The 14,850-nt window shown below is 62.9% G+C and overlaps 2 protein-coding genes across 3 annotated transcripts; one reads left to right on the top strand and one right to left on the bottom strand.

Moving 5' to 3' along the window:
• The first annotated feature begins 5,098 nt into the window (after positions 1-5,098).
• On the top strand, positions 5,099-12,371 carry NDUFA4L2 (NDUFA4 mitochondrial complex associated like 2). 2 transcript variants are annotated; one of them, XM_035308972.1, is made up of 5 exons: positions 5,099-5,249; positions 8,731-8,819; positions 10,086-10,146; positions 10,329-10,413; positions 12,342-12,371. In XM_035308972.1, the coding sequence occupies exons 1-4, from the start codon at positions 5,193-5,195 to the stop codon at positions 10,383-10,385; spliced, it is 264 nt and encodes an 87-aa protein (XP_035164863.1). In that variant the 5' UTR covers positions 5,099-5,192; the 3' UTR covers positions 10,386-10,413; positions 12,342-12,371. The 2 variants fall into 2 exon arrangements, with proteins under 2 accessions (XP_035164863.1, XP_035164862.1); XM_035308971.1 differs by lacking the exon at positions 12,342-12,371 and having other exon boundaries at positions 10,329-10,789.
• SHMT2 (serine hydroxymethyltransferase 2) lies at positions 11,250-14,677 on the bottom strand. The gene is made up of 12 exons (XM_035308816.1): positions 14,665-14,677; positions 14,340-14,569; positions 14,153-14,232; positions 13,744-13,944; positions 13,578-13,659; positions 13,261-13,383; positions 13,020-13,159; positions 12,630-12,795; positions 12,453-12,552; positions 12,144-12,299; positions 11,796-11,903; positions 11,250-11,674 (listed from the first exon to the last, which is right to left on the bottom strand). The coding sequence occupies exons 1-12, from the start codon at positions 14,675-14,677 to the stop codon at positions 11,547-11,549; spliced, it is 1,527 nt and encodes a 508-aa protein (XP_035164707.1). The 3' UTR covers positions 11,250-11,546.
• Positions 14,678-14,850: the final 173 nt, after the last annotated feature.

Genomic DNA, 14,850 nt, shown 5'->3' on the forward strand with positions numbered 1-14,850 from the left:
TGAGGCCTTTCGTTGCTGCTCCCACCCCCCAGACATCTATGACTGGTTTGGGGAGGGGGTGCAGCTTTTCTGTAGAGCTGTTATTGCCACCCCCCCGCCCATCCACAGGGCTGTAAACACTCAATTAAGCACGAGCGCCTGGTCCTGCCTTCCCTGTCGCTGCTGGTAATTATGTAGGTTTTTCGGTGTCAGGCACCGCGGGGAAGCGCGATTACAGCTAATTGGAGCGGCTCTCCCCAGCCCAGGCCCTTCTGCAGCTGCTGGAGCTGCCATGTGACAGCAGCTCTGCACCCCCCAGCCCTGATCCCCCCCCCCCCCCCCCCGTTTTGCCAACCGTCCCGGTCCCCCCCAACGATTTACACCCACAGGATGCCTGAGTGCTTCCCACATGCCCGGCTGGAGATGTGGGGCTGGGTGAGGATCCAGGTGGGTGTCTGTGTGCCAGGCAGACCCTGAAGGTGGGGGGTTGCCCCCCCCCCCAAGATATTTCAGGGACTCAGAGGCGCCCTAAAGGCTGCAGCAGGACGGGGTGCACCTGCCCGAAGCACTGCCCAGGTCTCTGCTCGGCGGGCAGGAGCTGGCTCAGCCCCGTGCATTGCTCACAGCACCAAACGCACCCAGGGCGCATGGGTGCGAGGAGCCCTGAGGCAGCCGGGGGAAGGGTGGGGGCTCCCGGAAAGAACGGGGCGTCTGCTCTGTGCCCCACCAGAGCTGGGGCTTGGCGGGGGGACCTGAGAACTGGGGGGGGAGGAGGGTATCAACGACCCAATGCCGCCCGTCCCGGCAGAGACGCATCAGGAGCGCAGCGTCTGCCATTGATTTCTTATTATGGAGTTCAACAAGAAAAATGAGGTGCTGGGGCTGCGGAGCAGCAGCCGTGATTTGTCGCCTTCGCGCCGTGTCCTGGCGGGGATGGGAATTGATTTGGGCGTCGCTGGCATCGCTCAGTGGGGCTGGGGGGAACCGAGGGGGGGAACTGGGGGGGGGGTCGGGTCCTTGGAGCTTTGCGCCACGAGAGGGCGCCGCAGGACTCCCGACGGGCCCGGGACGCCCCACGGCGGGCAGCGGGGGCGCGGACACGCGTGGGCTGCTCATGCAAGAGCACGGGGCCCCGGGGCGCACGCCTGAGGGGGGCAAGGACTGGGGTCGTGCCCATGCCACGGTCCCGCGTGGGTCGGCAGCAGCTCGGTGGGAATGCCGCGGGTGCCGGGTTGGGCACACGCGTGTCCCCGTGCATCGGCCGGGCATGCTCAGCGTTGTCGTGCCCGCCTCGGCCGCGTGCGCCGCTGATTGGCACAGCTCCGTCCCCACCAGTGTCTTTGTCACGATGAAGGAAGAGGCTATTATGTTTATTAAATTGTATGGAGGCAGCGTTACAGCAATTGGCAGCTGGCGACCCTAGTTATTTATAAAACAGGCTTTGGAAATCGCAGCTCTGGGCTTGGGCTTTTCTTCAGAGAATTACGGAAATAAATAAATAAATAAATAAATAAAAAGAAAATAAAAATCGATATTGCGGGACAAGGCCAAGGCGGTGGTTAATTGCAGGGTCGGTTCCAGGAAACGCCTCCAGCAGCCACGGAAGCAGCAACCTGCCCGCTGCCATCCTGGAGCCCCTGCCTGCGGTGCTGGACGCCCCTCAGCACCCTGGCTGCACTCTGCAGGCCCACGGCTGGGTCTCTGGGGACAAGGAGGGGGTTCATCTCAGCTGGCACTTGCAATATCTTGGGGCGTTTTGGCTCCCAAGTTGTTAGGGTGGTGCCCCCAATCCTGCAGCATTTGTGGGTCAGGAATCGGCTTTTCTGGTGCTCATCACGCAGTGCCCTGTGATTAATGGAGGGAATTAGGATGATAATAGCCCTGTAAATGAAGGTGCCAGCTATAAATGATGTGTGCCTGTGTTGGGTGATGGATGGCACCGGGACCAGCCCTGGGTGCTGGCAGACAGGCGTGCTCAGAGGCACACTGCAGCCAGGGCAAGCACATGGGGGAGCAAGAAGGGGGGGGGGGGGGGGGGGGAAGTCAAAAAGAACAATGACATCACAGCATGGGCATGACATCACACTCAACAGGAGGAGATGTGGGACAATCCCAGCGTGGCAGGGAGGAAGGGGCGAGGTTGCCCCACTGTTATCTGGCTGTGCAATCCATTGTGACATGTCGCAACAGTGCTGGTGGTGGTGCCCTTTGCAGAGCTGCTCCTTCAGCCCCTGTACCCCCCCACATCCCCCCTTGCCCCTCAACCTGTTCCTGTCCCTGTCCCTGTCCCCATCCCCTGGCCACCTCCTCTTTCTGCAAGGTGCTGGGACCCCCAGCACCCAGCCCCTTCTGCCTGTGCTGAGGCTTGTCCTGCAGCACGCCTCTGTGGGGCTATGAAATATATCCCGTTAATTCACCATTTAATTATTGGCTGTTTGTTTATTGTTTGTTTGCTTTAGATGATATGAATTTTTTATGATGGTTTCCATTGCGCCCCGGCCAAAAGCCAGGGAGATTTACAGCTTTGGCACGAGCAGCAGCGTGTGGCTCCATCCAGCCCCCTAAAAAGGGGAAGGGCCCAATTATCAGAGGGGTATGACCCTAATCTTGGGCAGGGGTACAACCCTGTGTCACCCCCGCAGGAGGTCTGGGGTCTGCTCCTTGCAGGGTGTGGGGGTCTGCCTGGGGAGCAGCAAATGGGGGCCAGGTGTGGGGCCAGGGGGGCAGTGAGGAGGCTGTGGGGTGGGGAGGGGGTGTGGAGCTGGCTGGGTGCTGGGGGAGGCGTGTGGGGACGGGGGGGCTGAGAGCCAAGGCTGGGAGCTGGAGGAAACAGCACGCTCAGGTGCAGGCACGTTCAGCCCCGAGCTGCAGCATCTCCCATTAATGAAGCACTTCATCACCGCGGCGTTGCAGGGGGGGCACCCAATTCGGGATGATAAATTCCCCGCGACGGCCCTGCGCTCGCTCGCAGCAGCCGTGATTCTCCTTCATCTTGAATAATATTTTTGGAGTGGCTGTAAAATACCCGCCGCAGCAGCTGCGAGCAGCAGCACCAAGGCCTGGCGGCTCCCCCCGTTCCCCCCACCCTGTTTGTCTCAGCTGCTTTCCCTGACCGGGCCGTACCAGAGAGCCCTTGTATAGGGTCTGGGACCGCCCTGACACACACGGGATTGCGTGTTGGTGCGTGTGCAAGCCTACGTCCTGCCCATAGAGGTGTGTAAGTGTCCTGTGGCCATGCACATCTGTCGGGATCGGGGCAGGGGTGTGCATGTCTCTGCGCACACCCATGTGCACACAGGTCCATGCAGCAGCACAGGCGGGGGGGGTCTGTGCGCAGGGAGGTGTGAGCACACGTCCGTGCAGCTCTGCATCTGCAGGTGTGTGTCCCTGCGTGTGCCTGCTCGCTGGGGTCGGGGGCTGTAATTCTTGTCTCTCGAGGAAGTATTTGAGGGCTTGGCCCCCCTTCAAAGCTCCAACCCGTCCACTCCGCATGGTACCAGGCAGGAGCAGCCATGAAGAGCTCAGAAGGTTTCTATCTGCTTGGATTTATGGTGTCTCCCTCCTGGGGGGGGGGGGGGGGGGGGGCCAAGGCGTGCTGGCATCCTCCCAACACTCGGCCCCTTGAGATGGCCGCTGTCACCGGGTGGGCTCGCGGCACCCAGGAGAGTGCCTGAGCAGCAGGGCACGAGCTCTAATCACCACAGAAGAGAGAAGTGCGGCACAGAATTAAATGGTCTCTTAATTATAATCATTAATGAGCATGGAGGCAGCTGGGCTTTGAAGGCAGGGAATCCCACTGCTTCTCCAGGGGAAGTCCTGGACTTGTCTGCAGGGAGCTCAGAGCCTGCGGGGTGCTCCAGAGCAGGCCTGGCTCTGATGGGGCCAGGACCCACCGGCGTCCTAACGCTGCTACGTGCCCACTTGACACCCGGCTGAGTGCCTCCCCCCCCCGTCAAGGGGATCCCAGCGGTGTCTGTGGGGTCACCCTTGGCACATGTGTGCACGTGCCCCATCACAAACCCTCCCGCACAGCTCTGCCCCGACCCTGCACACGCACCCGCACGCACCCCATGCCACCGTCCCTGCACCGCAGCAGTCACTGGCAGAGGAAGGCAGCGAAGGACGCGAGCGCTCCTCTGCCGAGGGCAGGATGCACTCTGTCTTGGGGAGTGGCACTTAATCAATCCCATTTCAAAACTCTAATTATATCAACAAAGGCCTCAACACGGCGCTGCTGGCTGCGATTCAGGGCTTGTTTATTTATTTCCACACGCTCCAGAGAAGTTTCTCCCCTTTGTCCTTTTAGACTTTGCTGAGAGAAAGGAGGTGAGGATGGAGTGGACGCAGTGGAGCTGAGCTGTGCGGAGGGGTGGCAGCAGAGCTCTGTGCGTGCACCAGCCAAGGCTGGGCTGGGGGGACATGGGGGTGCTGGCCCCCCGCAGAAGGGGCTGCATGTCAGGGATCAGCCCGTGCCCATCACATGGTGAAGGGACACTGCCACGCGCTCTGTGCCCCGAGGAGCCGCGGGGCTCGGCCGCTGCAGGGCAGGATGCGGCCAGCGGCCGTGGGGATGGATGCGACATCCCCGCCTGCTGCGCTGGGCTGCCTGCACCACCAATCTCCCCAGTCTTTTGTTAAGAGCCAATGGGTACAAATAACTGGTTTCCATATGCACAGCAGCATCTGTTACTGCCAGGGAGATTTGCATTGCTAAATGTAAATTGGGTGTTATGTCATTTATCATAAAGGGGAGGGTGGCGGGGGGTGCTGAGGGGAGGCAGCAAACATCGGAGAAGTTGTCATAACAAATCACACAACTCATCTTTCGCCCTAGCAGAAAGGTGCCGAGCAACCTGGGAGGGCTTTGTATGTGGAGGAGAGGGGCTGGCCCCTCATCCAGACAGGGAAACTGAGGCACGAGTGCTGGGGGAGGGCATCTAGGGGGTGTTGCGGAGAACCCAGACCCAAAACTGGTCGCTAAAACTGTGGTGGCAGCTCAGCACAGGAGCTGCTGGAAGGGGCAGAGCATGGCTGGGGCTCCGCAGTGGATGCTCAGCTGCCCGCTTCCAGCTTGCTGCCCCTGGGCCGGGATCCCCGTCCCGCCCCGTCCCTCCCAGCCCTGCTGCAGACGCCTCCCCGTGTGTCCTGCCCTCCTCCAGCCTCGGCCAGCACTCGGAGCCTCGCACCACAGCCAGACCTCCGGCTCCCTTGCCATGAAGGGCCCCCTGCTCGGAGCCATGTTCTCCCGGCACGTCAAGCGGCACCCCGGAGTGAGTCCCCCATCGCCCCATCGCCCCTCTGCCAGATTCCCTGCATCCTTCTGCCCCTTTCCCCCTTCCAGACCCCTTGGCCCTTACCCCTCCATATATCCCTTCCCTACCCTGGGACGTGCGCCCTGCACCTACCCTCACCCTTCTTCCCTTCTCCCTTATTCCTCCTCCACCCACTGCTCCCTCCTCCAGCTCCGCTTCCACCCCAAGCCTCTTCTCAGCCTCCTCTGCCCTCCCCGTGCCATCCCAGGGCTGCCCCCCGCTCACCCACTGCCCCCTTGCACTCTGCCCGCCTGGCTCCTGCAGCATCCCGCAGGTGCCGGGGGGTCCTGTCTGTGCCCCCCGGGTGAGCCACCCGCGTCCAGCGCCGTTGGGGTGCAGCAGGGCTGGGCTTGGTGCAAGTGGAGGCGATTGTATCCAGCCTCATGCACTGGCAGCTGCGTGGGTGGATGCGGGGTGCTGCTCCCTGCTCTGGGGAGGTCTTTGGAAGGGGGGGGAATGGAAGCTGAGCGTGCTGCCGGCCAGTCCCCACAGCCCAGGTTTGATGTGCCAGCTCCTGTCCTTCCAGCCTTCCCCATTCCCTGCCACCAAAACCTTACAGACCCTCCAAGAGGACCACAGTTGTGTCCCCACCCTGCCAGGAAGGTCCCCCCATGGCAGGGCTCTTGCCCCTGCCAGAGGGTCCCCAGTGTCCTCCCTGCATCCTGTCAGGGGCTGGTGACCCGCGGAGGGTTGATGAGCTGCCGGCGCCGGGCTGAAAGTCACGTAAGCGCTTGGCAGTTGGGTTTGTGGGGAGGCAGAGCTGCCAGGCTGGAAAGGATGATGAGCCATGGCCAAGCACCAGGCCAGCTCCGGTGGCGGGAGGCTGGCGGCCAGGCGGGAGGCGCAGGAGGCGCAGGAGGTGCAGGAGGTGCAGGAGGCTGGGGCCTCTCCCGTGGTGGAGGACGCCCGGGTGAATCTGCAAAGCATGAGTGTGCAGTAAGGGCCAGGGCTCTCGTGCTGGCTTCGCAGCACAGCTGCAGGACAGGGATTCGGGGTTTTTCTGCTCATGCCCCGCGGCGGTGTCTGCAGCTGTCAGGCAGAGATTTGTGCATGGCTTGAGGGGGCGCAGCAGGGTCCCCAAGCAGCTTGTGTGAGGGGCGGCGGGCCTGGATGCCTGTGCCTGAATCACCTGCAGCCGTTCCGCAGGGCTGGTGCCAGCAGAAGTTGCCGTGGCAGTTTCTGAGACGTCATTCTTCACACGCGACCACCCGGGCAGGTACATCGGGGCTCTCAGCTGCAGCAGAGCCCCCCACTGCCCACCCACCTGGCGGTGACCGACGGCCTTGCCGTGCCCAAGGAGCCTGGTGCCGGTGAGGTACAGGAGCCCTGGCAGGACAATGCCACGGGCACGCTGCCCACACCACCAGGCATCACTCCGGCTGCTCGCCTTTGCATGCGGACCTGCTGCAGGCGCTGGGGCTGGTGTGAAGAACCCCTGGCATGAGCTGCTCAGCCCGGTGCCCTCGCCTCACCTGGCACCTGCACACATTTGCTTTCTTCTTCCCATTGCTTTTGCAGCCAGTGTGGTGGGACGAGGGCCAGGTCCCTGCTCTGTCAGTGCTGGCTCTGGCTCTACACAGGCTCACGGCGAGGTGGGGGTGGTGGCTGTGGAAGGGCTGGGGGGTGCCCGAGGTCCTGGGGCACACGTGCCTCACTCTGGACATGGCCATCTGCAGCTCCCACCATTAGGGTTAAGGGGCAAATGCTCCTGGGCAGCTCAGCCCCACAAATGCATGCCCACAAGCAGCATTTTAACTCTCTATATGCTTAAGGTCAAACTCATAACGTCTTATTTATTTCCGTGTGCATGGAGGAGGCTGTTCCCAGAACTCTGTAGCCCCCTTGCCTGCTGCATGCCTGGTCCCCCTGCTCCCCCTACCTTTAATTCTTCCCAGGCATTAATTACCCAGAAGGTGTCAGCAGCAGATGGTGAGACGGATCCGTCGCCCCGAATCTCCTCCAACAGACACAGCAATTCCCGGCGCTGTGGAGTTCTTCTTGATTAGCCGGCGCGGCTGGGTAGTGGCTACTGCCAGATCCTCTTGGCACCTGGCCGCACACAGCGCAAAAGATCATTATCTGCTGATGCCTCTAACCTCCCGAATCGGCACCGGCATCTGCCGGGCGAGAGCGCGGCGTGCTGCTTGGCTTGGGCTTTGGCGCTGCAGAGCAGGATGTGGGCCATGCAGGGGCACTGGGAAGGATGCGGGGTGGCCAGCCAGGACTGAGGGGCAGGCAGGGAGCCTGTGGGGAGTGGGAGACATTTTATGTCAAGGTGCCTTCCCCACAAGGCACCTTCCCTGTGGGGGTGCTTGATGGAGAACAGCCCAGGGAGGTTCAGACGGATCCTGGTTTTTGTGTTTTGGAATCCCCCCCCCACCAGCCCCCCAGCCTCATCCAGGTGGGGAAACTGAGTCACCACACAGGGGGTGGGCGGGTGGGGGTTCGGAGACACTTGCTGAGAGCTCGAGCTGCCAAACAGCACTGCAGATATAACCCAAGAGCTCAGGTGCTGGCAATGCAAACTGCGCTGAGCGCGAGGCGCTCGCTGTGCACCGCCAGCCCCCGCTCCCGCGCTGCCACTAATGGGCACGGCGAGGCGCCGGCCGTGTTTGCCTTCCCAGGGGCACAGGTTGGCGGGAGGTTCATTACACTCCGACCGTCTTCCCTGGCGCGGGGGCCACAGCAATTTGGGGGAGGTCAGAGCTGCTGCGGCTCAGCTCCGATTGAGGCCGCGTCCCCCTGGGCACCGGGGATTGGCAGCGTGAGGAGGGGGGAGCAGAGACGAGGAGATGGAGCTGCTCACCCTGCAATGGCAAGATGAAAGCCCTGCTTTGGGGGGGGGCTGACCACAGAGACCCCCACCATGGTGGCCAGGGCAACACCACGGGGGTAGCTGAGTGCTTGCCCCATGCTGTCACTGCTTCTCAGAGCCCTGCCTTGCACCCAGCAGCACAGCTCCGTGAATGCAGCACCTCAGCAGCAGCAGGGGCTGCAGCCCCGGCTGTCCTGTGCTGGGCAGGGACATGGGACAGGAGGACACCGGGTGCTGGCCCTGCAGGGAGGGTAGGTTGCTGGGGTGGGGGGTCCATGCCGTGCCTGAAGACCGAAGGGAACCCATGTCCTGGGGGGGAACCGCCAGCTAGGTGCAGGTACCCTCAGCTATGCCGGTGAGCGCGGGGCCGGGCCAGCAGTGGGGAAGTGATTTCTCATTCTAAACCCAATTCCTCTCCAACATGAGCCGATTTTTCTCTCCCTCTTTTAATTCAGTCACTCAAGCTGACAGCTACACTGTGTACTGCAGCCCAGCTACAGGATTGCTCTGCCATATTTCCCCTGTAAATCTCCCAGTGTGTCAGCTCTCCCTTTCACTCTCCAGTCGGCCTGATAAATATTCATTTTATTGGGGTATTTTTCATTTTTCTCTCTCTCTCTGCAGCTCGTTCCCCTCATTGGCTTCATCAGTGTCGGACTGGGCAGCGCTGTGCTGTACTTGCTCAGGCTGGCCCTGTACAGCCCGGACATCAGGTATGGGGGTGCCGGCACGCAGCCCACACGCACCACGCACCCGGCACAGCGCTGGGGTCTGCAAGGTGCTCCCCCCTGCTCAGACACCTCTGGGGGGGGCTCCGAGGGGTGGGCACGGACCCGCAGCACCGGGGGACGAGGGAAGCCCAGGCACTGCCTGCACTGCCCCTGCTTCGGGGTGCCTCAAGGCCCCTTCCAGCCCTGCTGCTCCAGGAACGGCAGCGGAAGCTGGGGGAAGCAGGGAGGGGAGCGGGAGACAGGCACGTTCCGAGGAAGGGCAGAGAGCAGGGTGGGCGCAGGAGCGACGAGGCAGATAACAGCAGCGTGCGCCTGATGGATGGACGGACAGACAGACAGACAGCCGGCGTGGGGCTGGATGGATTGACAGAGGGCCAGGGAGAGAGGGCTGTGAAAACAGCGGGACAGCTGGCTGCTGAAGGGCTGGGGCGCGGGGTTGGAGGGGTGGCTAGGCAGATAAAAAAACGTGCAAGGACGAACGCTGAAGGGGAGGAAGACGAGGTATAAGGATAGATTGATGAGGAACAGAGGCTGGATGGATTGGCATAGGGAAAGGCAGGCACTCTGCGGCGTTCAAGGCTTTTTTTTTTTTTTTTTTTTTTTTTTTCCCCCTTATAACTGAGTGGCCCACGGTCCCTGCAGCCCCACGCTGTCTAATGCCTATCTAATATTTGTTTGCTCCGGGTAAAACGCTCATTGATTTAATTTGATGCCAGCTGCCCAGGGTACTTAGCTCAGCAATTAGCAGATCCAGGCACCTTGTCTTTGATGGTGGAAGCGCAGGGGTGTGCGTGTGTTTGTCAAGGGGGGGGATAAAACAACAGCAGCCCGCCCAGCACATTAATGCCACTAAACAGCTCCAGGGGTCTGCAATCGCAGCGCAGCTCCCCCCTCCCTGCCCCAGCGCACACATCTTCCGAGATGGAAAATTCTGCTCTTGGCCAACACCAGCGGATTGCAGGGGGAGGGAGGGAGGGAGAGGACAGGAGCTGCTTTCTCCAGGGTCCCATCCCACGGTTCTGCTGGCCTTCTGCAACCCCCCCGGGACAGGACAGAACGTTTCCTCCCTGGTCAGAAGCCAGTCCGAGCCCCCACCCGTCGGCACAGCAGATGCAATGATGGTGTCTGGGGTTAGCCCTGCACGGAGATATGGCTGGGGGCACTCATGGGGGTGAAATGGGGAGGGGGTGTCTGTGGGGCCCTACCCCTCCCCTTACAGGTGCTGACAGCGCCCATCACTTCTTGCAGCTGGGACCGAAAAAATAACCCCGAACCCTGGAATAAGCTGGGCCCCACGGACCAGTATAAAGTGAGCACTGGGGTGAACTGGGGGGCCTGGCTCTCTGGGGAGGGGGCACGGGTGCCTTTCAGGGACCAGCACCATGCTGTGCTTGGGGAAGAGGGGGGAACAGCATCAACCCTGGGATGGAGGTAGGGGGGCACAAGCCCTTGAATGCCCCCCACCCCTGCTCATACCCCTCCCCTTTCCAGTTCATGGCAGTTTCCACCGACTACAAGAGCCTCAAGAAGGACCGGCCCAGCTTCTGAGCTGCTGCTGCCAGCCCCCCCCCAGCACCACAACTGCCCCAGCAGCAGGCTGGACCCCTGCACCAAGCCCCCTCACTCCAGGCCCCCGTCCTGCCCTGCAGCAGCTGCTGCTTGCACCACCTCTCCCGCCAGCCCCATCTGCATCAAACACGTAGACCGGTAATAAATAAATCACTGAGGGGAGTGAGGAGGACGGCTCGTGGCTTTCCAGGCCCATCAGCGCAGCAGTCCAACACCCCACGCCCTGCGAGGGCCGGGGGCTCGCATCCCACTGGAAGCTGCGGTTCCCAGCCCTGACCCCTCAGCGCCGCACTTCCGCTCTCCCACGCTCCAGGGGTGCCCCCGGAGCTCCCCCACGAGGGTCCTGGCCCACGGGGAGGCCACAGGAAGCCAGATCTGGAGAGGAAAAAGAGGAGGGCTGGAGGGGGAGTCCAACACAACCAGACGCAGTGCATGCAGGCGCCTGTTCCCCGCCCCGGGGCCTACGTGCCACACGGCACGGCCTGGCCTTTGCCAGGGGCCGGGGGGGCTGTCTGGTGCTGTTTGGTTTGGCCAAGAAGGAGAATTAAAGGCCAGGATTTTAGGAAGCGACGAGCGGGACGTGCCTAGGGCTGGCAGCGGGGGGGCTGTCGAGGCTCCGCCACCTCCAGCCAGGCAGGGACCATGAGGGCTGCCACTGTCCTCACACCCCATGGCACGAGGGGCACAGAGAGGGGTATGGGGGGAGCACTGGGGTAGAGGAGAGGGACACGGGGCACAACTGGGGGCACTGGGACCGTGTCTGGTGCTGATGGGGACTTGGGGATGCCATCGGCTGCATCCTCCCTCCCGTCTCCAGCCCCAGCTCAGCGCAGCCCACACACCTCCAGGCAGGTAGGCTCTGCCCCCACTTTTATTAGCGTACCCCCCCTACAGAAAATTGCAAGACTTCCTGGGGCAGAAGGGAGGAGGCTGGAGCCAGGATTGGTCCCGTCCCACCCCACAGGGGGTGGTTGGTCTCTAGACCCTAACACTGAGCAGGATGGGGGGGCACTCAGGGAGAGAAGGTGCCCAGCCCCAGAGGTGCTGGTGGGGACGAAGGAGAGCAGGGAATGCATGGGATGGGTTCGGCTCCCCCTCGCCCCAGAGTCCAGGCCTGGCAGGAGGGGCAAGAGCCCCCCCTCAGCGGTCACTGAAGCCAGGCATGGGGAAGGCACGAGCAAAGGTCTCCACACGCTGGCGCAGCTCTGCCAAGCGCCGCTGCGTCTCCGCATCCTGCAGCAAGAAGGTCTTGAACTCCTGGAGCTTGCCTGGGTGCAGAAGAGAGTGGGGAGCAGGTGAGAGGGGCATGGGGGGGGCACAGCAGCCCCATCCTGCCCCAAACAGAGAGGTGCCCACTCGCAGCCACAGCCCAGCACCCTGCTAACTCACTGGTTTTGCTCTTGACATCCAGGGCCAGCGCTATGCCTTCATCGATGAAGCCCACCACTTTCTGGAAATCCTCCTCACGGAAGTGGCGGGAGGTCAGCGCGGGGGCCCCTAGGGACACGGACATGTCAGGGCTGTGAGCTACACCGGGGGTACACCCAATGGGAGCCAAACCCACCAAGGTGCTCCCAAGGTCCCTGAAGTGGTCCCAGACCCCTTCTCATAAGGGGCCTCAGAGGGGTGAAGGGGAAGGGAGACACCCTGGAGAGAAAACCACCTGGGGACCCCTCCCCAGGGAAGGGGCTAGGTGGGGGCAGGAATCTCCTTCCCAGAACAAGGCCTGTCCCTCACCCAGGCGCAGCCCTCCTGGCGTGAGCGCGCTCTTGTCCCCTGGGCATGTGTTCTTGTTGGCAGTGATGGAGACGAGCTCCAGGACCCGCTCAGCCCGGGCGCCATCGATGCCCTTGGGCCGCAGGTCCACCAGCACCAGGTGGTTGTCGGTGCCACCTGGGGAGCAAGGGACACAAGGTGAGTGGTGACAGCCCTTGTCCCCTGCAGCCCCCCCACAGCCCCGATCCCTCTGTGCCACCTCCATAGAGCCCTGCCCCGCACCCTCAGCCCCCTTCCCCTTGTCCCCTGCGGCCAGGACGGAGGCAGTACCTGACACCAGGGTGTACCCGCGCTGCAGCAGCGCCTGTGCCATGGCTTTGGCGTTCCTCAGCACCTGCTGGCAGTACTGGCGGAATGCAGGAGAGCTGGCCTGGGGGGGACAGACTGCATCCATCAGCATGGGTCCTGGCACAGCCCAGCCCAGCCCTGGATCTTCCCCCCGCAGACCTGCTTGAGTGCCACAGCTACGGCAGCGATGGCGTGGTTGTGGGGCCCCCCTTGCAGGGAGGGGAAGACGGCAAAGTTGATCCTGTCCTCCAGATCATAGAGTGTCTCCTTGCCCGTCTTCTTATCCACCGAGCGCACACCCTTGCGATAGAAGATGAGTCCTGACCTGTGGGCAAGAGAGCATGGCACTGCTCCTCCCAGCACAGCCTGGCCCCTCTGCACCAGCGCAGCACCAACGCTGTCACCACGCTGCTCTGGGCCTGCCAGTGTCCTCCCTCCTGCCACAGGTCTGGGGGCTGCCCCCAGACAGAGCATGAAAATCAAACTCTGCTTTGCACCCCCACGGGGCACTGGAGCCTTCCCGGGGATGGCAGTGGGATGCAGCCTCACCTGGCGCCACGCAGGGTCTTGTGCGTGGTGCTGGTCACCAGGTCAGCGTGCTCAAAGGGCGACGGGATGGCCTTGGCAGCCACCAGCCCACTGATGTGTGCCATGTCCGCCAGCAGGTACGCCTTCACCTCCTCGCACACCTGGGAACGTGGCAGTCAGGGGCTGGCCCCATCCCCACGGGGAGCCTGCACACAGGCAGTGAGGGGTCCTGTCCCCGTGGCACCGCGCCACATCCCCACACCTTCTTCATGCGAGCGTAGTCGATGAGGCGGGCGTACGCGCTGGTGCCAGCAATGACAAGGCGAGGACGGAAGAGCCGCGCCGTCACCTCCAGCTGGTCGTAGTCGATCAGCCCCGTGGCTGGCTGCAAGGGATGCACAGAGAGATGACAGACACACACCTCCCCTTGCAGCTCTGAGCACGGCGTGGCTGAGAGCCCGCAGAGCATCACACAACACAAGGACGTAGCACACGGAGGCAGCGGGACAGGGGATGGCAGGGGTTCTGGGGCACCCCAAGGGGGACTGCTGGGGCTCAGCCAGCCACCCCCTGACTCACATCGAGCTTGTAGGGCATTGACTCAAAGAAGATGGACGTGGCTGAGATCCTCTTGACATCTGACATGTACCCGTGCGTGAGGCTGTGGGGGAAGGCAGAGATGCAGGATGAGGCTGGGACCCCCCCAGGGGGTGCAGACTCCCAGCTGCCTCACCCCGGCACCTACTGGCCCCCGTCAGGCAGGTCCAGCCCCATCAGGCGGTCGTGGGGCTGCAGCAGGGCTGTGTAGGCTGCAAAGTTGGCCGGAGACCCCGAGTAGGGCTGAACATTCACGCCCCAGCGGGCAGGGTCCAGGTCAAATGCCTCCAGAGCCCGCTGCTCACACAGCAGCTCGATCTGGTCCACCACCTCAGCTCCCCCGTAGTACCTGGGGGGGGAAAGGAGGTGGTTATAGGGTATTCCCCTCTGCGAACCCCACTGGGGACCTTGGGGGACAGGAGAGCTTCCCTTCTGGTATACCCCTGCCGGCCCCGGGGTCCCTGTGACCCTTCCTGCAGCTGAATCCCGACTGCAGACAGACCCCTGAAGCTGCCAGCACCCCCCAGCCAAGCCCAGAGCCCGCGCCCCCCCTTTACCTCTTGCCCGGGTACCCCTCCGAGTACTTGTTGTTGAGGCAGGAGCCCAGGGCCTCCAGTGCCGCCCGGCTGCAGAAATTCTGGGGAAGAAGAGGCTCAGAGTCGGAGTGCCACAGCTCATCGGAGACGGACCACTGCCGTCCCCGCTCCCAGCACCCCCTATCCCACCTCAGACCCCCTACTCCACCTCAGAGGCAATGAGCTCCAGCCCTCGGCACTGCCGATCCTTCTCCTTCTGGACCAGGGACCACATCTCGGGGTCGCTCTCGGCAAGGCTCTCCTGCCCTGTCCAGCCAGGCAGGTGCCCGACGGCTGCTGCCGCGGCCGTGCCATGCTGCGCTCGCCAGCTGCCAGCACCCAGCTGGGCGCATCGCTGCAGAGTCTGTGCGGGATGGGGGGGCTCAGAGGTTGCCACCCCTCACGGGCAGCTGCCAGGCCCCGATACCCCCGAAGCACCCTTGGGGCCGTGAGCAGCAGCACGAGGAGCAGGACCCCGGTGCTCTGGCTCCCACTGCCACCCCACATGGTGGGTGTGGGCAAGTGGGACCCCCCCGGGGCTACCCCAGCCCATAGCCAGAGCTGGAGCAGCTCCGGCAAAGGAGCAGCAGCAACCGCAGCAAAACCTGCTGCGGGTACACAGGAGCACGTGCAGGGGAGCTGCACGTGCGTACATGTGGGCACCTGGTGGGATGGGGGGG

The sequence above is a fragment of the Oxyura jamaicensis genome, chromosome 33 (assembly GCF_011077185.1).
Source record: "Oxyura jamaicensis isolate SHBP4307 breed ruddy duck chromosome 33, BPBGC_Ojam_1.0, whole genome shotgun sequence".
NCBI lineage: Eukaryota > Metazoa > Chordata > Aves > Anseriformes > Anatidae > Oxyura > Oxyura jamaicensis.

What these genes read in the sequence shown, in the direction of transcription:
- SHMT2 (XM_035308816.1), bottom strand. An exon ending in GACCTGCCTGACGGGGGCCA is followed by an intron (nt 13,660 to 13,743) that starts GTAGGTGCCGGG and finishes CTTCCCCCACAG; the next exon opens with CCTCACGCACGGGTACATGT. An exon ending in TAGCTGTGGCACTCAAGCAG is followed by an intron (nt 12,553 to 12,629) that starts GTCTGCGGGGGG and finishes TGTCCCCCCCAG; the next exon opens with GCCAGCTCTCCTGCATTCCG.
- NDUFA4L2 (XM_035308972.1), top strand. Translation starts at nt 5,193, where the DNA reads ATGAAGGGCCCCCTGCTCGGAGCCATGTTCTCCCGGCACGTCAAGCGG. An exon ending in ACGTCAAGCGGCACCCCGGA is followed by an intron (nt 5,250 to 8,730) that starts GTGAGTCCCCCA and finishes CTCTCTCTGCAG; the next exon opens with CTCGTTCCCCTCATTGGCTT. An exon ending in GCCCCACGGACCAGTATAAA is followed by an intron (nt 10,147 to 10,328) that starts GTGAGCACTGGG and finishes TCCCCTTTCCAG; the next exon opens with TTCATGGCAGTTTCCACCGA.